The 21542-nt window shown below is 50.6% G+C and overlaps 1 protein-coding gene across 1 annotated transcript; it reads right to left on the bottom strand.

The window, feature by feature from the left end:
• Positions 1-384: 384 nt before the first annotated feature.
• On the bottom strand, positions 385-19326 carry ITGAX (integrin subunit alpha X). The gene is made up of 30 exons (XM_060122995.1): positions 19228-19326; positions 18586-18688; positions 17987-18090; positions 17626-17696; positions 17359-17473; positions 15867-15997; positions 15589-15734; positions 15188-15341; positions 14733-14883; positions 14456-14529; positions 14161-14290; positions 13908-14050; positions 13617-13757; positions 13319-13528; positions 11019-11149; positions 10729-10886; positions 10432-10586; positions 9586-9717; positions 9424-9497; positions 9065-9206; positions 6114-6230; positions 5940-6019; positions 5766-5849; positions 3643-3721; positions 3425-3532; positions 3231-3314; positions 2914-3027; positions 2690-2791; positions 2311-2421; positions 385-1764 (listed from the first exon to the last, which is right to left on the bottom strand). The coding sequence occupies exons 1-30, from the start codon at positions 19286-19288 to the stop codon at positions 1666-1668; spliced, it is 3504 nt and encodes a 1167-aa protein (XP_059978978.1). The 5' UTR covers positions 19289-19326; the 3' UTR covers positions 385-1665.
• Positions 19327-21542: the final 2216 nt, after the last annotated feature.

The raw sequence follows: 21542 nt of genomic DNA, 5'->3' as shown, positions 1-21542 counted from the left end.
CAGTGATGAAATTAATTGATTTTAGATGGGAAAGTGATATGTTGCAGTCATTCTAAGAAACCTCTGTTGCTTTATGTGAGAGGTCATTATACTTTGTTTGAAAATGACACAAAAGCTTTGATAGTTTCATGGTACGATTTGACAATGTTTCGTAATGGACAACAGCCTAGGAACAAACAGATATCTGACCCAATAAAATCCAACTTTCAGCTGGTATATTTTCTAGATAGATTTTAAATTTTTAGCTCATAATCACTCATCCCAGCATTCATGCATCCTTATACTCAATGTGCACTAGAAACTTGTTCAGTACTGATTTTGATGACATTATTCTAAGTTGCAGCAATTATGTTTTATTGATTTAATCACAACTTTTATGCTTCAATGAATAATTTTTGAGCCATTGATCCTTTTTTTTTGATTTGGAGATATAATACAGTTAGATAGCAATCCTGAAAAATGCAAATATAATGCAGGGAAGCAATAAATCATGAAGGAAAATTATGTAAAAATAGCACCTATTGCCTGCATGTTAGACAAGAGCCCCTGCAGTCCTTGGAGTCCAGGGACAAGCTTTAGGAACACAATTATTAAGGGTATAACAGGATTTCTGTGAAAGTCACCAGGTTCAGATGTGTGAGATACGTGGGTTTAAAACTGTTTCTTGCTTTTTTTTCCCTCTAAAACATAGCACTTAGGAGACCATTGGAGACGGCCAGAGGTTCGTGGAGCACCTTTTGAGAAATAATACTCTAAAGCCCAATCCTTATAAAGTCTAAATGGAGCCCAGCTTGAGGCAATTTCATTATAGTTGGTCCTTCTGAGTTCCCAAAGCTTCCAAATCCTAAAGGGTTTTGGACCCTGTGATGGATGGGGGAGATAGTTTGGGGACAGAAGGGGATACAGTTGACCATGTCACCTCAAGTCACATGGTTAACTGCCTCCCCTTCTGCTTTTCTAACTAAAACGTCCACGTGGCCCAGGCACCTCGGTCGTGGCAGCAGTGGGATCTCTCCAGGGCAGGGAATGGCCTGCTGTGTGTTGACTCCCGGGTCAGCACCGGGCACCACTTTGAGCGTTATGCTGAGATGGGCGGCATAATAATAAGAATGACCTTATTGGGGGCAGCACATCTCTGATAGAGGACTTCAAAGTGCTCTCCAATCACTAACCATAGGCAGACAATGTTCCATTCAATACATCCCAGGGTTTTTAAGAAACATCTGTGTATTGGTTCACAAGCTGAAGAGTTCAGAAGTTACACTGCGAGTAATGGGAAGCCACTGAAGATGGATGAGGATGAGAGCCTGGTTCAGAACTGTATTTTAGGAAGACCATCGATGGTTAGTGGATGAAGGGAGACTGGAGCCTGAGGCTATTGTCCATCTATTTCTAGGTAGAAATTCCAAGTCAAGTCCTCAGGAGAGGCATGTCAGGGATCCTGTCCTGGGATTTCCAGTTGGAGCCTTGACAAGACCAATGGCCCTTCCCAGGCTAGGTGCTTTGTGCAAACACACTGCATCCTCCCAAAGAGAGAAAGCAGCCTGATGCCAGCCTCCCTCAGTTGGAATGTTCTTCCCCATCAGGCCTGACTTGGGTGAAAGTAAGAAAGCCAGGGAACATCTCAGGGGAGAGCAGATCCAAAGGAGAGCAGGAGGTAGTTCCTTACTGGGCAACTTGGGGGTCTCCTGTCCCATTTTCTGGAGCAGGCTGTCCATTTGCTCCCTCCATCATTTCCTTGTACTGACGTTTGAAGAAGCCAACCTGTTGGGGATGAAGGAGAAGAAAATCAGGAAGTCCAGTGGAAGAGAGGAAAAGAGATGATGGGGAGGGGGAGCAAGCACCATTTCTGGAACCCCCCTATGTTCCAGCACTGCACTAGGAACTTTATATAAATTGTGTCGTTTAGACTTTGCCACAGTTCTGTGAGCTGGGTAGAACCACCTTCAGAATGAGAAACCGAGACCGAGCATGGACCAAGCACATGCCAATGGTCAAGGAAAGAATCAGTGGTGGTGTCAACATCAAATCCAAGGCTGTGCTCTCATGTTCTAATTTGTGTTTAAGGGAAACATGTAAAGAGGTGGAGAAGAGTGAAAAAGAAATGGAGACAGATTAGAGGAGGCTTGAGAATCAGATAGAAAGACATAGGGTCAACTGGGGACTGGTTATGTCACAGGTGGGAAGCGATCTCTTACATGCAGTGACTTAGGAAGAATGTGTGCCTGACTCCATGGTGAGTCTTTCTCACACTGTAGAAAGTGTGGTACCAAATTCTCGTGGTGTCAGGAGTGGGATGAAAACACTCACCTTGTACAGTATGGCTGTGATGAGAGCCAGCAGCAGCAGTCCTCCCACAGAGCTGCCCACAATAATGGGGGTGGGGTTATAGACCTCATACTTCTCCAGCACCAGCTCCATCTGGAGTGGAGATGACTCCATCAGAAAGTATCAGGACTCTTGCTATCCCAGACTCCTCCCAGGTCCCCTTTAACTCCCTCCCCTTCTCCATCAGGCTCTGCTCCAAGAAGTGAGATACAGAAGGATTCATGGGCTAAGGAACAATTGTCCTGCCCAGGGACCTCCATCCTTCCTCTCTCCAGGCTTGCAAGCCCCCCACTCAGCATCACAGATTTAGCATCAGGAGCTCTCTGACCAGCCTGGTCACTGTCTACCACACGGTCACTACCTGGGCTCTCAAAAATGCCTCCTGTCCTGGAAGCTGGGAATACACGGATCTGTTGAATGTGATCTCAGCTACACTCACAACCAACACCTTCTTCTGCAGTGTCTGCAAAAGAGAAGGGGAAGGCTGGGAAATAGCTCTGGGGAGGGCTCGGGGTTAGAGAAACGCCCTGGCTTGAGGTGGGCACAGACACATCAGGCCCCACCTGAGTCTGGGAGGGGACACACCTGGCTGACCCAGCCGAAGCTGAGATTGCCTTTCAGGATGAAGTCAAGTTCCTCCTGGACGCCGAAGGAGCGGATGTCACAGCGGAACCTCAGGCAGGCAGCAATAGAGCAGTCCTGGGGAAGAGAACCGGCATCAGGCCCGAGAAAGGTGGGTTTGAAGGTAGAAGACCGCATTCAACTGTCTGATTTGAGGGGAGCAGCCACATCTGAGCTCAAGCAGGCTGTTCAGCAGACATCCATCTAATGTAACATGCATTCCTGAATTAAATTCCTCTGAAGTGTGGCTTCCAGTGGGGGACAGCCCAGAGCCCTCTCACCAGGACAGGCTTCTTCTGAAAGTGGGTCAGGAAGTCGGACTCTGTGGGCACTGTTCTCTCTGAAGGGCACTGAATCGATGGGTTCTAGGAAAAGACACAGGGAGAAAGCATGTGATGGGGTCATCAGGGATTCATGAGGACCGAGGAATCCAGGGAGAGGGCATTAGTGGAGGAGCCACACAGTCTTTGAGTACCTGAGGGTGGAGGACCTCCATATCCTTCCACACGGTCAACCGATTCAGCTCCACGGGCACTGAGAAGTCAATGCTGACAGGCAGGTCCCTCTGTCCCAGGTTGTTCACCTGCACGGAGGACAGTGAGGGCAAAGGTCATGTCGAGCCCCACATCCCTCCCGAACCTCTGGCTCCTGGGCCCCTGCCCCAGCCCACTCTCCTGAGTCACCGTCACGTGCCTGGTATCTGTGCTGAGCCCCGCTGCTTTCCTCCTCCTCGGAGGCCGAGAAGTTGAGGTACTTGGTGGACTGTTCATGGCTGAGGGGAGAGGAGGCGTGGGTGGATGGGAAGTTCTGTTAGGGCCTCCTAAGGAGGCTCTGGCTGGGAGCATGACAGGACAGGTTGTCAGAGGCCCCTGGGGTGGTCTGGAATGAGGTCTGTGGCTGATCTGGGGTAATGGGAGGGTTTAGGGAGCAGGGCTGGGCTTCAAGCTGCGTGCAAGGTTCTTGCAGAGGTTGCCCACATAGGAGACCGCCAAGGCGGCTGGGCTGGGGGTGCGGTGACAGGTACTGAGAGCTCTGACCCGGGGGGAGCGGGGGCCAGGGCCTGTCCTCTCTGCGCCTGGGTTTTCCTTCCAGGCCTTCGTGGACACGGAGGATGCCGGATGGGCAGGTAGGACACAGCAAGGTTTAGGGAGACTCAGGCGGATGCTGTTGACAAGTGTCTACTGGACCTGCCCCTTCTGGTCTCCCAGATGCCTTCCCTGGGGCCCTTCTCTCCTGTTTCCTCAGCTTTTCAAGCCCGCACCCTCGACAGTGAAAGTGCAGTGTCCTAACCACTGGACCGTCGGGGAATTCCCTCCTCAGCTTTTCTAGACCTGAGGTTTGGAGGTGAGGGTGGGCCCAACACAGACTCTTCCCTGGGTCTTAGTGTAACAACACCTTGAGGCTGCCTAGGCCCCTCTGGAGACCCAGTGGCCAGCCTGGCCCCTCGCTGGGTGGCTGCTCTCACTTCTGCCCCACCCCCCTGCCCCACTCTACTCTTTGCATACCTGCCCTTTACCTGTACCATTCAAATTCTAACTCCCACTCCGACTCCAAAGTCTCATCCCTCCTCTGTGAGGGGCTCAAACACCCCAGCCTTGTCCTGGGGGCCCCTCGGAGTGCCCCGACCCACAGAATCACAACTGTAGAATACAAGTGTGGAGTCACACACACCTAGGCATGGCATGTCTTGCTGGTGGGTCCCCTGCAAGCAGGTGTGATAACCCCGGAGCTCACACCAGCAAGCAAGCTCCGAGCTGAAGGCTGCCTGGGCTGCTGAGAGCCCCCAGTGTGCAGGTGTGAAGGAGAGAGTGAAACCCTGGGCAGAAGGAGGTAATCCAAGGAGGCCCGTGGGCAGAACTAGCAGGGGAAGGTACCCGGGCTAAGCCATGTGGGCCTGTTTCACACCACGAGTGTGTGGATCTCACAAAGGCAGGGGCTTACGTCTGGTGTTGACTACACATAATAGGGGCTCAATAAATCTTTGTTGAATGACGAATGAATTTATGGAAAGTAACCACAGCACTGTGCCTGGAACATAGTAGATGCTAGGAAGGTATTTGTTGAAGGAAGGTATCTGCTCAAGCTCTCAGCTTGACTCCTTAGTGTCAAACACCGTGTGTACCCCTCCTTGGGCAGCATTTAAGCCCTTTTCCTTTCATCCAGCTTTTCCCTGATCCCCAGTCTCTGCAGCCAGCAGGTCATTTCCCCCTGTCCTTCCCAAAGGAGACTGGGAAAAAGGGGAGGGGTGGTTCTAAAAGCCCTGCAGAGTGTAAATCTCTTCCTTGTGGTGAGGAATTGTCCTGCCCAGATGCCAAGGCTAAAGCGCAATGCCATGGACACTTCAATGTTTAGCTGAAGCCTCCCCTGCCAGGAGACCCTAGTGTCCCCTCGTCCCCTTGAAAACTCAGGTAGCCTCAGGAGACAGAACCACAGGGAGGCCCCTGATGAGATTCTTCCTTGAATCAGGATAACCTTGCTCCCCAAAAAGGCTGTAAGAACCTTGAAAACAGGGTCACATCTCGTATGTCTTAGGGAACCCGGGACAATCTTGAGGCTTTTAAGAAAGGCTCCTGAGAACTGAAGCCTCTGTTAAATGTAGGATGTAGTGATAATAATATCACAATTACTATTATCGTCAATAACCCACAATGAGCACTCGATGATTGATTAGTAAGTGCTGCTAGCAGTGTCATCTACCGATTGAGAGGGTGATGATAAAACCTAAATATCACAGATGTTCAGCTGCTGCAGAGTGAGAGTTCCCCGAGCCCCACAGAGTGATGGAGGAGGAGCCCTTGGAGGTCGTGGCGTGGTACCTGCTGATCATGGTGTACACGGCGTACTTCACTGGGAGCTCCAGCCGGAAGGTGGTCTTGCTCATCTTGGGGGTGTTATTCTCACTGGAAAGGGAGGAGGATCCCAGCTGGCAAGTTCCCCAGAGGAGGAGGCTGAGCGGGACGGAGCACTGCCCTGGGCCTGGCCCAACTCACCTGCTTACATTGGCTGCAAGAAGCAGCCGGCCTCCCAGCATGGCCGTGGGGGAGACGTCAAAGGTGGCCCTGAAGGTGATCTGAGGAAGAGGTAGGAATGGGGTGTGGGGGAGGTCACCGAGGAGTAGGACGGGGCGGGGGTAGGGGAGTAGGTGGGGCAGAAGCAAGGCTCACCTGGGCGCCCTCACGGAAGATTAAGTGGTTGATGCTACAGCTGGTGCTGAGGGTGCCCTGGCTCCCGGTGGGGGCACTGTCACAGTTCAGGCGCGGGGCACGTGACTGCAGCTGGTTCTAAGGAAGCACAGATGAACCAAGGCCGGTGAGCATTTGCTAGTGTTCCAACGAGACTCCATAAACTACTGACAGTTTCCTGAATCTACCTTAAGGTTATGTTTCTTAAAAAAAAAATCTTTAAACACTATCTGGTCAAACTTCTTCCTAATGTAGAAATCCCAGATTTATTAGCATTTCTTCCTTTTTTTTTAATAACTTTTATTGGAGTATAATTGCTTTTCTTCCTTTCTATTTATGGTTCTTTTTAAAAGGTTGTACTATGAAAATTTCAAATATACTCAAAAGTGGAGAGACTAGGTAAATCTACCCAAAGTCCCCATCACGCAGCTTAAATTATCAACATTTTTCTACTCTTGTTTTATTCAGCTGTTCTCCACTCTTTTTTCTCTTTTCCTGATTAATTTAAAGCACATTCCTAACATCACATACTTTCATCTTGAAAGACTTCAGCGTGTATCACCAACAGACAAGGGTATTTTTTAACATAAGACAAGACTCAACAAATCATACTCAACAAAATCTGATCCCTAAGATCAGCTAATATCCAGGTCACGTTCTGTCTTCCTAGATGGTCTCCAAAAATGTTACATTACAGTTCATTTTTAAACGCAATATCCAACAAAGGTCCACGCATGGCATCTGGTTGATGTGTCTAGAAGTACCTCCAGCGATAGGGTGTTCACCTCCCACACAGCTGGAGTTTGCCGCTCCTAGTGTATTTCTTCATGCATTGATCAAAATATGCTCCCATTGGGAAGACTAGCCTAAGAGAGGCATGGGAGACCAACCAAACATTATGTGCAGACCTAGTTAAGATGTTGGTTCAAATAAACCAGTTAAAATATATTTTTGAGACAATTAAGGAAATTTGATTATGGTCTAAATACCAAGGAATCATTCATTTCATTGGGTGTGATAATGGCTATGGGGTCACGTAAGATGTCCCTACTGTCCATAACAGTGAAATAGGAAGGTGTGTGATGACAGGATGTCTGGGATTGGTTTTAAAATATTTGAGTAAAGGGAAAAAAAAAACAGGTGACATAAATGTGGTGAAATGTTGATCATTGTTGAATCTGGGCGATAATTTTGGGGGAGGTTTGTTGAACTACTCTCTTCTTTTGTAAATGTTTAACATAATTTTTCATAATAAAATTTTTGTTAAAAATCTGTTTCTCTTTGACTCCCTGTGGTCCTAGTTCTGTCCTCTAGAACAGGGATTGCCATATGACAGTCCAGCACCAACTTTTATAAATAAAGTTATATTGGCACACAGCCATGCTCATTCATACACATATTGTCAATGGCTGCTTTCACCTTACATCAGCAGAATTGAGAAGATGTGAAGACACTCTGTGGCCCACAAAGCTGAAATATTTACTATCTAGCCCTTTATAGATAAAGTATGCCAAGCTCTGATCTAGAGTAACCAATAAATCCAACTCCTTCCTCTACAGAGCAGTATTTTATTTTATTTTACTTACTTTTTATTTAATTTTATTTTATATTTTCCACGCTGCACAGCTTGAGGGATCTTAGTTTCCCAACCAGGGATTGAACCCGGGCCACGGCAGTGAGAGCACCGAGTCCTAACCACTGGACCACCAGGGAATTCCCCAGAACAGTGTTTTAAAGTATTTGAAGGCCGAATCATCAAAAAATCTGCAAACAATAAATGCTGGAGAGGGTGTGGAGAAAAGGGAACCCTCTTGAACTGCTGGTGGGAATGTAAATTGATACAGCCACTATGGAGAACAGTATGGAGGTTCCTTAAAAACTAAAAATAGAACTACCATATGACCCAGCAATCCCACTACTGGGCATATACCCTGAGAAAACCATAATTCAAAAAGAGTCGTGTACCACAATGTTCATTGCAGCTCTATTTACGATAGCCAGGACATGGATGCAACCTAAGTGTCCATCAACAGATGAATGGATAAAGAAGATGTGGCACGTATATACAATGGAATATTACTCAGCCATAAAAAGAAACAAAACTGAGTTATTTGCAGTGAGGTGGATGGACGTAGAGTCTGTCATACAGACTGAAGTAAGTCAGAAAGAGAAAAACAAATACTGTGTGCTAACACATATATATGGAATCTAAAAAAACAAAAAATGGTTATGAAGAACCTAGAGGCAGGACAGGAATAAAGACACAGATGTCGAAAATGGACTTGAGGACACAGAGAGGGGGAAGGGTAGGCTGGGACAAAGTGAGAGAGTGGCATGGACTTACATATATGTTACAAATTTTAAAATAGATAGCTAGTGGGAAGAAGCCACATAGCACAGGGAGATCAGCTCGGTGCTTTGTGACCACCTAGAGGGGTGGGATAGGGAGCGTGGGAGGGAGACTCAAGAGGGAGGAGATATGGGGATATATGTATATGTATAACTGATTCACTTTGTTATAAAGCAGAAACTAACACACCATTGTAAAGCAATTATACTCCAATAAAAATGTTAAAAAAAATAAAATAAAGTATTTGAAGGCCAAGGTATGTTTTCCTTTAAAAGAGGAATATTGATAGGATGTGGACTACAAAGAAATGTAAAGCAGGGTCCTTGCTCTCTTCACATTAGCAGGCTCCTGGGAACTCATTCCTGACGGTCATTCTTAAAATGCAAGCCCAGAGTTGAACACAGAATGAGCCAATGCATGCCCCAGCCAACACAACCACATCCACCCAACCATGATCAGCCCAGCCCTCTTGGTTTACAAGAGGCTGTTAAACAATGGAAGCCCTGCCTGAGCCTTGAACCCAGCACAGGAGTCTCTGCTGATCCCCTGCCATCAGCCTTTCCTTCCCCAGAGAGGACAATACCTGCCCCCCTGCCACACGTCGATAAGATAGCCCCGGTGGGTAGAAGAAGGTGATTGTGGTTCCATAGGAGTCCTCTCCATCATTCCACACTCTCACTTCCAAGTTCAGCTCCAGGTTACTCCCCACAATCAGGGTCTTCAAGCTGGGTGTTGGGGTAGAGGGGAGGAGGTGATTCTGTGACTGAGGCTGGAAATGGTGTGGGGATGAAACACAGAGTAGGAAAGCGGGGGAGAGATGGGGACAGGATGTCTGGGTCCAGAGCACTGGGTAGAGATGTTAGGGAGAGCCAGGGGCAGGAGTTCCGGGTTCCAGGAAGGGGGATGGGGGACCAGGGGAGGTCTGAGGGGCTGGACGCTCACCCTGAGACCCCAAAGGAGATGCCGAGGTCGTCCTGGCAGACGTGATCGGCACCACAGTTCTTCTCAAAGGGGAGCTGAGAGTGAAGGGAAAGCAGGGTTTTCCCCAAGATCTGGAGTCCACACCCTCCACCCACTCTGGAAGAGCCCAGCACCAGGACTCACAGAGGTCATGAAGTATCTCTGGGCATCCACTGCCAGCATAGGCTGGAGGTTTCCAAAGCCAGAGACAGGCTTGCCCACTAGGGAGAAGTTGAGACGCAAGATGATGGGGGTCACCGGGTCCTCCACACAGGCCTGGCGAACGGACATTGGAGGGAGCAGTTGGCTAAGAAATGCACCATCGCAGCCACTAGCTGGGTCCCGTCTCCTCATCCGTAAAGTGGAGTAACAGTGGTACCTACCCACCCCCCATAAATGCTCATCCACAGGATTCTGCGTGCAGAACCTCTGCTGTGGTTGTCCTTGGTCTTGAGCACCCTTCCCGCAGCCTCCCACAGGCTCACTTACTCTACTCAGGGTCTCCCCAGACTGCTCCCGGTGACCCCCCGACACCCTCTCTGTCCTCTCCCCAGCTTTTTCTCTCTTCATAGCCTGCATCTCCACCTGACATCTATTACTTAGGAATCTGGTCACTTTTGATCTTCTCCCAGAGCTCCCCCTGGGCATGATTGCTTTGTCCACTGCAGGGTCCCTGGTGACAAGGACAGGGCCTGTCTCAGAGGAGGAGTTGGATAAAGGAATCCCATCCCCATCGCCCCATGGCTCTCTGAAGCAGCCGTACTCTTCTTCCTGAAATCCAGCCGTGTAGCCTCTGGCAGATGAAGCCAACCTCATCCATCCATTCACTCACTCACTCCACCAACATGTGTCAAGTACCTCAAGTACCTCCTGCATTCCATGTGCCATGCTGGGGCGGAGCGAGGACCAGAACACACCCGTTCTTTCCCTGCCCAGTCCCCTGACAGCCTCAGAATGGCCTCTATTCCCAGGACTCTGAGGCCCCCTCACCGGCAGGAGCAACCTCACGGGCTCACAGTGCTGTGTCAGTCCCAGGTCTCGAACACGAGTCAGATTCCGAGTCCCTGTCTCCTCGAAGACAGCACGAGGACTCAGGCGGCCAGGGTCAAGGGTTAGGTCAAAGGTCACAACGCTTTGGAGGTTAGCTGTAGGGGAAAGCGGGGAATAGAAAAGGCTGAGAGAGTGAGGAACTTCCCAGCTGGGCAAGGGGCAAGGTAGGAGACAGGAGTCCTGGGCTTGGAGACTCCCAGGGTCAGGGCATCCTGGGTCAGAGGGGAAATAACTCACCCAGCCGGTTCTTGGGACTTTGAGAAACACGAAGGCAGACAACGGCCTCACCCAGAGACTGGGCGAAGGCCAGCTGCTGGTGGCATTCATACACAGACCTGGTGATCTCTGGAGGTGTGATGTGGAGGTTTGCCCACACCCTAAGCACAGGTCTGGTCCTGCGGGCAGAACACTGAGCTGAAGACAGGCCCTTGGTCCTGGGAGGACAACCTGGGAGGGCAGGTAGGGAGGCTGGTGTCCTAGGGAGACCCAGGACCACCAGGGGAGTGTCTGGGGAAGGCTCTTCTCACCTGAGCAGCAGCGCGTGCCCCCAGGCCCCCACAGCCAAGTCCACCAGTCCATCCATGGTGAGGTCCTGACCCCCGCTCAGCGACTGCCCAAAATACTGGAGGCTGGGGGAGAACTGGGCGCCTGTGACCCGCTGGCCAGAGAGGGAGAGGCAAGTCAGGTTGGGGGTGATGGAAACAAGTTGGACAGAAGAACGAGAGGAGCAGGGAGCTGGGCGTATGGGAGACAGAACGAAGGGGTGAGCAGTAAAAAGACATCTCCAAGAAGTGCCTAAAGAGAGAGGCGGGGATGGGAAAGTGGTGACTAGAGACAAGGGAAGATTCCTAGGACAGAAATGAAGAAGTGGAGATGGAAAGACTGGCCCGGTGACCTGAGTTTTGTTCACTCACTCAGCTAGTTAGTCTTGGGTTCTGACTTTGGGCCATGGGACCTTAGGCCAGGAGTCAGTCTTTCTGTGCCTGTTTCCTCATCCCTCAGCTGGGATAGTAACACCTCAGAGAATTGAATGAATTAATTCGTGGAGTTCTTAGAACCACACCTGACGTATGGTCACTAGTCAGTAACTTACTATTATGAGTATCAGGGCTCCAGCCCTACCTCCCACATTGCAGATGGTGCCAAGGCCATAGGGCCTTTAAGAGGCCAATTCCAGACTTGAAATCAGACTCTGTGACCTCATGCCCAAGACCCCTTTTTGCTCTCCGTAGCCACCCTGTCTCTTCAGAAGACAAGGTGGGACCAGGTCGGGATGGGGAGGGGCTGTGCCCATATGCAGATTCCACGCTCCTGCACCACCCACCCTGTGGGTCCCTCCCCTTTTATTTCCATGGCTCCTGTAACGACCAGTCCCTTTAAGAATATGCCCTTTAAATCTCTGGGCACTGACGGGACTGGCAGACATTGAGAGTAGTAATAATAAAATGAATGAGAAATTTACCAATTACCAAGGAAGAGGGGGTAGAAATAGTACAAACACAGCCAGACAGCCTTGTGTGCAGGAGAACTGACCTCACCACCATGTCATACCCATGTCCCTCCTCTACACCCCAGCCCCTGACAACCACTAATCTCCTTTCTGTCTTTATGAATTTACCTATTCTGGACATTTCATGTAAATAGAATCATACAATATGTGGTCCTTTGCGGCTGGCTTCTTTCATTTAGCATAATGTTTTCAAGGTTCATCCACGCTGTAGCATGTGTCAGTGTTTCGTTCCTTTCATGGCTGAATAATATTCCATTGTATGGGTATACCACATTTTATTTATCTGTTCCATCAGTTGATGGGCATTTGGGTCATTTCCACCTTTTGGTTATTATAAATAATGCTAATATAAACAATCACGTATAACTTTTTTGGTGTGGTCATGTTTTTAATTCTCTTGGGTGGAACTGCCAGGTCATACAGTAACTCTGTGTTTAACCTTTTGAGGAGCTGTTTTCCAAAGCAGCTGCATCATTTTACATTCCCACCCGCAGTGGATGAGAGTGCCGGATATTCCACACCCTCACCAACGCTTGTCATCTATCTGTCTGATTCTAGCCATCCTAGTGGATGTGAAGTGGTTTTGATTTCCTGACAACTGGTAACTAATGATGTTGAATATCTTTTCATGTGCGTATTCGTCCTTTGTATATCATCTTTGAAGAAAAGTCTTTTCAGATCCTTTCCTTATTTTTTAATTGGGGCTTCCTTAACTTTTGCCAGGGGAAGTAGCCCTCCCTTCTCAGAGAACCCTGCCCCCTTGGGTGAAAGGCTCCTGCCTATGGGCATTTGGCAGGATTACTAATGGCAGGAGAGAATAAAATCATGGCGTCCAGGGAGATGAAGGGGTGAGTGGACAGGCAGACTGAGGCCACCAGAACTAAACTGACTGGCAAAGGGGGACTCCAAGAGATGGAGCATTGGGTTAGAGTCAGGAGGTTGGAACCTCCCTCATCATCATTCTTGATCCACTATAAACCTTGGACAAGTCCAGGCACTTATCTTCTCCATGCCCCAGATTTCATCTCTAAAATGCGTTTGCTAATGCCTGGCCTATGTACAGTGTAAAACTGCTGGGGGACTAAAAGGCTTGGGTGGAGAACCCACTCAAGTATCAAGTCACCATGCAAAGCAGGGAATGGATCAATGTTTCCATTTCTCAAATTCCACAGATTTTTCTTACTGTCTACTAGGTGCTCAGTGCTGGATAAAAGAGATAAGATAAGGGAAAAAAGAATTTTCCAGGCAGCAGTGTCAAAGACAGGGAAAAGCCTGGAGGAGGTTGCTGTGGCAACAGCAACAGTAACCGGGCCTCACCTGGCTGTGGGCGGGGCTGATGCCCAGTCCTGAGGTTCCGTGAAACAGGTAGACAGCACCCTGGTTCTCCTGCTCTCCCGGGGCCCCGATGGCCACGTCCATCAGCCTGTCCCCGTTCACATCCCCCAGCACCGTCAGAGCTGCCCCAAAGCGGCCCCAGGGGTGGCCTGGCTCCCCTCGCAGGACAGCACCACACTGCCACTTAGCCCTCTGCAGAACACAAACAGTGTCAGGTCCCACCCCAGGCGACCCCTCCACACCCAGACCCCACCCAGCCCGGGTCTCATCAGCCACTCACCCCCCGGGGAAAGGGGCACACGGACACCTGCCCGCCCCGGCTCTGCTCATAGTAATGGGGGGCCCCGATGAGGACCAGGTCGGAGCTGCCATCTCTGTCCACGTCCACGGAGCTGAGGGAGGCCCCGAAGTAGGAGCCGATCTGGAGGGCAGAGCGTGGAGTCATCCTGCCTACCCCTGCACCTGCTCTGGGCCAGGTTCCGCCTCTCCCCAGATACCGGCCCCTCCCTGCTGGACCCCGCACCCCCTTCATCTCCCTCTCTGCCCCTGGAGACCCTCCTCCACACCCAACCTGGGTCCCTGTGACTTCAGCCTTCAGCCTCCATTGCCCGGACACCTGCATGAAGATGACAACCTTCCCGGTGTGCTGATGGCGGGGGGCCCCCAGGACCAGGCTGTGTACCCCCTTCCAAACGGCCAGCTCTGTGGAGTAACCTGAGGGGACCAGGCCTCAGCACAGAGGCTTCCACTCCCCACCCCTGGGCCCCTGCCCTTCCCAGGCAGCCCGTCTCCCGCCCGGCCCTCCGACCACAGCCTTGCCTCACCCAGGTAAGAGTCACTCATGTCCGCGTGCTCCTGAGACACGTGGATGAAGGTGGGGCTCCTATTTGGGGGGTACAGGAAGGCACCTCCAGACCAGCTGAAGCTCCCCACAGCCCCCAGAACTGGTCCATACTGGGAGGAAAGGATTCCAGAGCAGGTGGGAAGAAGAAGAAGACAGCCTATTCCAAAACAGTGCCTGCCGACGGTTCCACCCACTCGCCTGATACTCACTCTTGCCTTCCCTCCTCCCATCCCTGACTCACCCTACATCAGTGGCCTGAAAGGGGCCCCACTCACAGGCATGAGCACAGCACTGAAGCCCTCCTGGGACATCTCCAGTTCGAAGGAACTGCTGCTTACAGTCTGCGTACCTGGGGGAAAGCATGACACCTAGGATTCATGGGGAAAGACAGGCTTTGCCAGGTTCAGGAAGGATCTCAGCTTTAAGAGGATCTCATGTGGAGACTAATACCCAAAGGGAAAGACTGGCCCATGACACAGGAGTCCAGGTTCTAGAAGGAAAAACATTTATGGGTGAGGGCTTCTTCAGTGAGTAGTTCCATCTCTGACTTACCCTCAATGGCAAAGATCTTCTCTTTCAGTTGGTTTTGAATGTCTCTCAAAGCATCAAAGTTCTCCACTTTAAATATGTGTTCATGGGAGGGCTTCGATGCGATGTCCTTTAATTCTTGCCAGGAATGTATATTTTGAAAAGCCGATCCCACCTGTCCCCAGCAAAGACCAATTCAGTGAAAATAATCATAACTATAATATGCCTGCTGGGTGCTGGGATCTTCCAATATAACCCTGCAAGGTTAATATTATTACACCCAGTGTACAGGCAAGAAAAATGAGGCCCAGACAGCCTCATCAAGGAGCTTAGGGAAAGGATGAGGATACCCCAGGCTGAAACAGAGTTTTCATCCTGAAGTAGAAGCTGAGAGAGCTGGGGTTTCTGTCCTTGAAAGGGAAGGTGGCTTAAGAGGCCGTGAGGGGAAAAAGCAGTGGGAGGGCATCCCCACATCCTACCCCGATTGCATAGCGGATGATGCCAGCAGCCTCAGCACTGGGAATGACGTCCTTGTAATCCAGAGGGTCACGTTTTTTCTGCCCATCGGTGATGACGATGAGGATTTTGGAGGCATCTTTTCGGGCCCCATATAAGGCACTGAACAGCTGTTCTCTGTCAGAGAAGATGAGGGTCCAGAGGCCAGTGAACAGAGCTGCTGCTTAGCCTCTGATGCCTTTGTGAGAACAAGGAGATTCTGCTTCCTCTGTGATGCCCCCATCCCACCCAGAGGCCCCCGGCTTGGTGAGGAGACCACAGACTGAACTCCAGTACCCATCTCTCCCTTCCTCTTGGAGACAGATGCGGCCCAAAGGAAGACCCAGATGCTTTGGGGGAAGACCTGGGAGGAGCCAGGACTCACGTGACCATCCTGATGGCTGTGGCCGTGCGCGTGTACCCATTCAGCTTCCGTACGGAGTTCAGCAGGCTTAGTGGGTTTGAGCTGGTTGCGAAAGCTTTGAAAGTGAAGTGCACATGGAACTTGTCGGAGAACTGCACCAGGGAGAACTGGGGGAACCACACAGGGCTGGGGGCTGGGCCAAGGCACCAGGACCCTGGGGTTCCTCCCACAAGCTTCCCCTGGGGAGGGGAGGGCGAGGGGGCGGCTGCACCCTTTCCTTCCCTCCCCTGAGAGCACACCTGGGAGCTGGGACTCTGGAACTGGCTCATCATAGCCTTCACGAAGTTCAGCATTTTGGCAAAATTGGTGGAGGAGATGCTGCCTGAACCATCGATCAGGAAGGCAATGTCCTGCTCCTGCCTCGGGCACTCTGGAGAAGGAGGTGGCACCAGTCCCCCGAGGGACACTCCCAAAGCCCAGGCCTCCTGGCCACGAGAACCCACCCTCCCAGGGGCTGCCCTAATTCCTGCCTAGAGCAGGGCCCTTTGGTCTCCTGAAGTCTCTGAAGAGGACATGTCTGCGATTCAACTGCTCACACCTGGTTGATAAAAAAGTAACAATTCCTCCAATCCAGATGGTGAAAGGCTGGGGGCCCCTCCTTCCTCCTCGGCTGTCTGTGCCCCGCGCCCTGACCCTACCCCACCTTCTCCCCCAACATGACCCCCATCCAGCACTGAAAGGACCTTGCTCCAGCCCCTGGCCCGGTACATCCCCAGTTGGTCAGCACCAAACTGTACTTTTGCTAAGCATTTTTAATGTCATCCCTGGCAACAGCAGCACACTGGTCCTATGCTGTCCTCAGCTTCCATCTGGACCCCACTCTCCTCAGAGAGGAATCTGTCCTCAGAAGCGGAAGCTCTCCTGGCCCGGCTTGCTCAGGGAGATTCCTATCTAGCTCCCAGCTGCCCCCTTCTGCCTCCAAGGCTTCCCATCAGAGAGAGGGGTGTCCTGATGGTAGCCCAGGCCCCTGTGGATGAATCTAGAACCTAGGAGGTGCTGGGAGGGGCACCCCATTCAGGCCCCCAGATGTCAGTCTCCCCAATGGCCTGAGTGTGAATGTGAAACCAGGGAGGGGCCTCGGCCTGTCCCGGGGTGGGGGGTCTGAAAAGCTCACTGTTCCACCTCTTCATCCCCCTTCCCTGTCAGCACCAGGGAAGCTGGGCCCTATGCTTCAACATGCACACACACACACACATACATAACACAACACACACATATACATGTATACATACATCACACACTCATACACACACATACATACACACTGCTCAGACTGCCGGCACCCACATCACCCCTTCCCAGCCTGCTGCATGAGCGAATCTGTGCTGCAGGGTGCATTGTGTGAACATAAATGCCCTTCACTCTAAAAATTCTTGCAGCTGGCATTAACTGAGCCCTCACCACATGCCAGGCACTGTGCCAAACCCTGGCCGAGGACCATTGTGTGTTACTCTCAGTGTTGGGTGTGATATTATCCCACAGGCAGATGAAGAAACTGAAGCTCAGAGAGGGAAAGGTCCTAGGAAAGGTCCTGCAGCGGGACAGTGATGGGGCAGGTGTAAAAGCAGGCGGTGACCCCTCCAGCCCATGTTTGGAATCACAATACCATCCAGTAAATTTTTTTTCTGGATCCCTCTTTTTTATCCACTTTGGGGTGTCTCTGACTCCACTGCAAACCAGAGTCAGAGGTGTATAGGTACCTTGAAGGACTCAGTGGCCCCAAACACTCACCCTGCAGGGCAGCCGGGATCCTCTGGGCCTGCCAGGATGGGGAGACCAGCAGGAAGCAAAACCCGGTCAAGTGCATGTTCTCCCTGCATGCATGGTGCACGGTGGGGCCACAGGCCTGTGGACAGAGGGGCCTGGTGGGAGGGGTTGCCCCTGCTTCTGTCCCACCCTCCCATCCCAGCACCTTCCCCCTTCCCGAGACCCCCAGCACCAGCAGCCCCAGGTCCCCACTCTTTCCCTCAGATGCTCCCGTGACCCAGGGCAACTCACCAGCAGCCGAAAGGGGCTAGTGGTGGCCACCATGGACAGGCCCAGGGACATGTTCACAGCCTCTGGAGGCACTGAAGGTACAGATGTGTGCGTGGTCACCCTCAGGACAGAGGAGGCAGGGAGCATCTCCTCTCTGGGAGATTAGGAGTTCTGACAGGTGAAGGGGGCTCTCAGGTCTTGATGGAGGTATGGGGGTACAGGGGTGCGTTGGGAAGGGAGACTCTGGATGGGTCAGGAAGCCTGTCTGAGGGTAAGGGTCTGCAGACAGAGCTGAAGCCAGGAAGTGGGTCTCCTGTGCTCTCCACAGGCCCCCAGAGCACGGGAGCCTGGACCTGGGTCTCATCCGGGAGCAGTGACTCACCCGGAAGGAGGATGGGTTCACACTTGCCCGTGCTGTAGTCGCACTGGTAGAGGCCGCCCGTTTGATTGGAAGCCTTTATCTCCTGGGGGGCTCCAACCACCAGCCTAGGGGGAGAAAAGAACACGGCAGCTAAGAGTGTGGATGCCAGAGCCAGACTGCCACTTGACCAGTTTGTTTCCCCTCTCTGAGCCTCAGTTTGCTCATCTGTAAAGTGGAGATTAACAACAATTTAAATTCCGCATGGGAGAGATTTTTGTCTCTTTTATGCTCTGGTGTATGCCTGGCTCCTGAGACATTTAGTAATAGATGCTCAATAAACATTTGTTGAGTGATGGATTCCTACGTCATAAGGTTGCTGTAAGGACGAAATCAGTGCCCACGAAAGGGTGCCTGGCACTTTGTAACTGCTTGAGAGATAAATAAAGTTAGCTGGGGTCCTCGAGATGGCAAGACGGCCCTTCTTTCAGTCCAGCTCTTCAAAGCCTTGGCGGGAATTGCCATGGCAGACAGAGGAGAGTTTGTGAATAAAGAGAGGGATGTGGGGAGGGACAGGGGAAGAGTAGATGCGAGCCAAAGGCCAGACACCACACAGTCCTCACCAGCTGGCATACTGGACCACGCTGTATCCAAACCCAGCACTGTCCACATGGAAGGTTGTTGGCTGGTCTATGTCCAAGTTGAAGCAGAAAGAGGAAGCCAGGGCTGGGGAGGAGGGTGAGGAGACACACTTTGGTGAAGGGTCTCCCTTCTGCTCCATCTCCCTGGCCCCCAGCCCCCTGCCCCACTGTCCCCTCCAGGCGCAATGCCCCAGCATCTCCTGGTCTCCTGGACCCCCAGGCTCAGCTCTGCTTCTCTCCTTCAGATGGTCCAGAGATAGCTGTTCACCCACTGGTCTGCTAGCAAGTTTCAGTTCTTCATTTCCACAGAGCAACGCCCAAGCTCTAAAAATGCTCCTTTCCCACCCCTCCCCCTGGGCTCCTATGAGGAAAAATCCAGGAAAACTTGGGGCCAAATGGATGCAGTGGACAGAGTATAAGATTGACTCGTTCTGCCTACTTGAAAAACGTTTGGATTGCCCAGGGAACTGGCCTTTCTTCCAGAATCTCTTGAACTTCCCTAAAATGGGTTCAGTATCCTCTCGATCTCCACAAACTCCAGATCCCAAACCCGCTATAACTCCAGCTCTCCCCCTACCTGGACCCCCATCCCCTCCTCCCCCTTCGTCGTGACTCTCAGCTTACCCATCGACAGGAGGAGGAAAATCCTGGTCCTGGTCATGACTGGAAGGTCAGACATGGGCATCGGAGCGTCTGAGCCACCAGGGAAACAGCTGGACCAAGGTGCCAAGAAAGCAAGTAAACAGAGAGGGACACAGGAGGCCGCAGTTAGGGAGGGAAGTTGTCAGCATGACTCAGAGGTGGAGGGTGGAGAATGCAACTAAAATAGGAAAAGAAAGGGGCCAGGCAGCCCACACACTCTGCGTCCAGAGATGACATGACTTGCTTCTCTTAGTCTCCCCACCCTAGGCTTGGGTGTATGCAAATCTCCTGCCCTGCCCTACCTCTCCAGTTTCCCTCGTTGTGCTGGCAAAAGTTTCCCCTTGACCTTGAAACTTCAGTTAACCTGGGGAGGGGAAGGGGTAGATGCCAAGGTGGGGTCAGGGCCCTAAGAGAAACTCTGGTAGGAACTTTCCTTTTTGGACCTGGAAACCTCTGGGCCCAGGAGTCAAGTAGCTGGACCCTAGGAGGGGGTACAGCGTGGGTATTTGCTCATTTGTTCATCGTTTATTCAACAAGTCTAATTTGAGGCTGTTTATGCAAGCCCTCTGTTAGCAGAGGGAGAAAACACAAGCCACAAGGCCCAAGCCCTGGGGTCAGTGAAGAAGAAAAATATGTAAACAGCAAGACATTGCTGTGAGAGGAGATGGTACCCATCGGTCACAAGGTATCTTACCCAATTTGGAAGCATGTGGATTTCCAGGAAGGCTTCACCGAAGAGGTGACACTTGATCTGAGTCTTGAAGGCAACTGACTAGAGGGGAGCGTATTTCAGAAGGGTTGGCCAGCTGTGGAAGAGGCATGAGACAGGAGGGCCTCTTAGGAAATCAGTGATAGAAACCAGAGAGTGGGAGGTAGAAAGTGACAAGAGATGAGGTCAGTGGGGGAAGAGGGAAGGGGAAGCAGGCCCCAGGCCCAGAAAGCCCCCTTAAGGCCTGTTGATTTTATCTCGAGGACAGAGGGAAGCGTAGAAGCAAATTATGAAGACTGAGATCTTCAATTTTATGTTTCAGAAAGCTAGAGAGAGGGGCTGTGTAGGGCACGGTTTCCTTGGGAGCTACCTGGAGACAGATCATTCAGGAGAGAGGTGATGAGGGCCTGTGGGTGAGCTGGTGGCCATGGGGATGAACTGAAGGCTGACTTGTCCCTAAGGCATGGACAGTGGTGATGGTTCCTGGGTACTGGAGGAGGGACGGGTGGTGGGCTAGGGCAACTTTGGTGTCGAGGAAGCCAAAACATGGTGTTTAAGAGTTTGGGCTCATAAAAAAGAATGAAATAATGTCATCTTCAGCAACATGGATGGACCTGAAGTAAGTCAGACAGAGAAAAACAAATATTATATGATATCACTTATATGTGGAATCTAAAAAAATGGTACAAATGAACTTATTCACAAAACAGAAATAGAGTCACAGATATAGAAAACAAACTAATGGTTACCATGGGGGAAAGGAGGGTGGTGAGGGATAAATTCGGAGATTGGGATTGACATATACACACTATATATATAAAATAGATAACTAATAAGGGCCTATTGTATAGCACAGGGAACTCTTCTCAATACTCTGTAATGACCTATATGGGAAAAGAATTTTAAAGACTGGGTATATGTATATGTATAACTGATTCACTTTTCTGTACAGAAATTAACACAGCATTGTAAATTAACTATACTCCACTAAAAATTTTTAAAAATAATAAAAATAAATTTAATTTAATTAAAAAAAAGTGTTTGGGCTCTTTCATTGAAAACCACTGCTCCCAGGGAGGGAGATGTGGAGGGAAAGGATAAGGGCCTGTTATTTTTCATAGCAAAGCTTGTAAAATAATTTGTGCCTATGTATAACTTTGATAAAAATACAAATTTTAAAAAATAAAAATTTTAAAAGTTAAAAAAAAAAACGTGGGCTCTTCCGACCTCTCTATGCCTGTTTCCTCCTCTGCAAAATGGGGTGATAATAAAAATACACACCTCCTATTTTTCCTGGGACAGTTGAGTTTGTGTGAAAATGCTCGAAAGAATATTTAAGAGCTTTTATTATTGGCTATTATCCTTACTATGCTATGATGATTATTGTGTTAGGTAAGTGCGCTTCCCAAGGGGGGAAACCTCCACATCCTGAAGGGTGTGCAGGGCTGGATCTCAGGAGAAAAGTCTGTGCTGGAGATGAGTTCTGAAACCATCGGCAGAAGTGCTGGATGAGATACTGATGGGAGTGTGAAGAGGAAGGAGAAAAATGGGCCTGGGCTGGGTCCCAAGGAAATGCCAATGATGGACA

The sequence above is a fragment of the Lagenorhynchus albirostris genome, chromosome 15 (genome assembly GCF_949774975.1).
Source record: "Lagenorhynchus albirostris chromosome 15, mLagAlb1.1, whole genome shotgun sequence".
NCBI classification, from domain to species: domain Eukaryota; kingdom Metazoa; phylum Chordata; class Mammalia; order Artiodactyla; family Delphinidae; genus Lagenorhynchus; species Lagenorhynchus albirostris.
This window is presented reverse-complemented; position numbering and strand designations above follow the sequence as displayed.

Excerpts from the sequence above, each read along its gene's own strand:
- ITGAX (XM_060122995.1), bottom strand. The coding sequence starts at position 19,288 with ATGCCCATGTCTGACCTTCCAGTCATGACCAGGACCAGGATTTTCCTC. Across the intron at positions 3,533-3,642 it reads GGGCTCAGCACAGATACCAG|GTGAACAACCTGGGACAGAG; the intron begins GCACGTGACGGT and ends TCCTCCGTGCAG. Across the intron at positions 2,422-2,689 it reads AGGCATTTTTGAGAGCCCAG|ATGGAGCTGGTGCTGGAGAA; the intron begins GTAGTGACCGTG and ends TCTCCACTCCAG.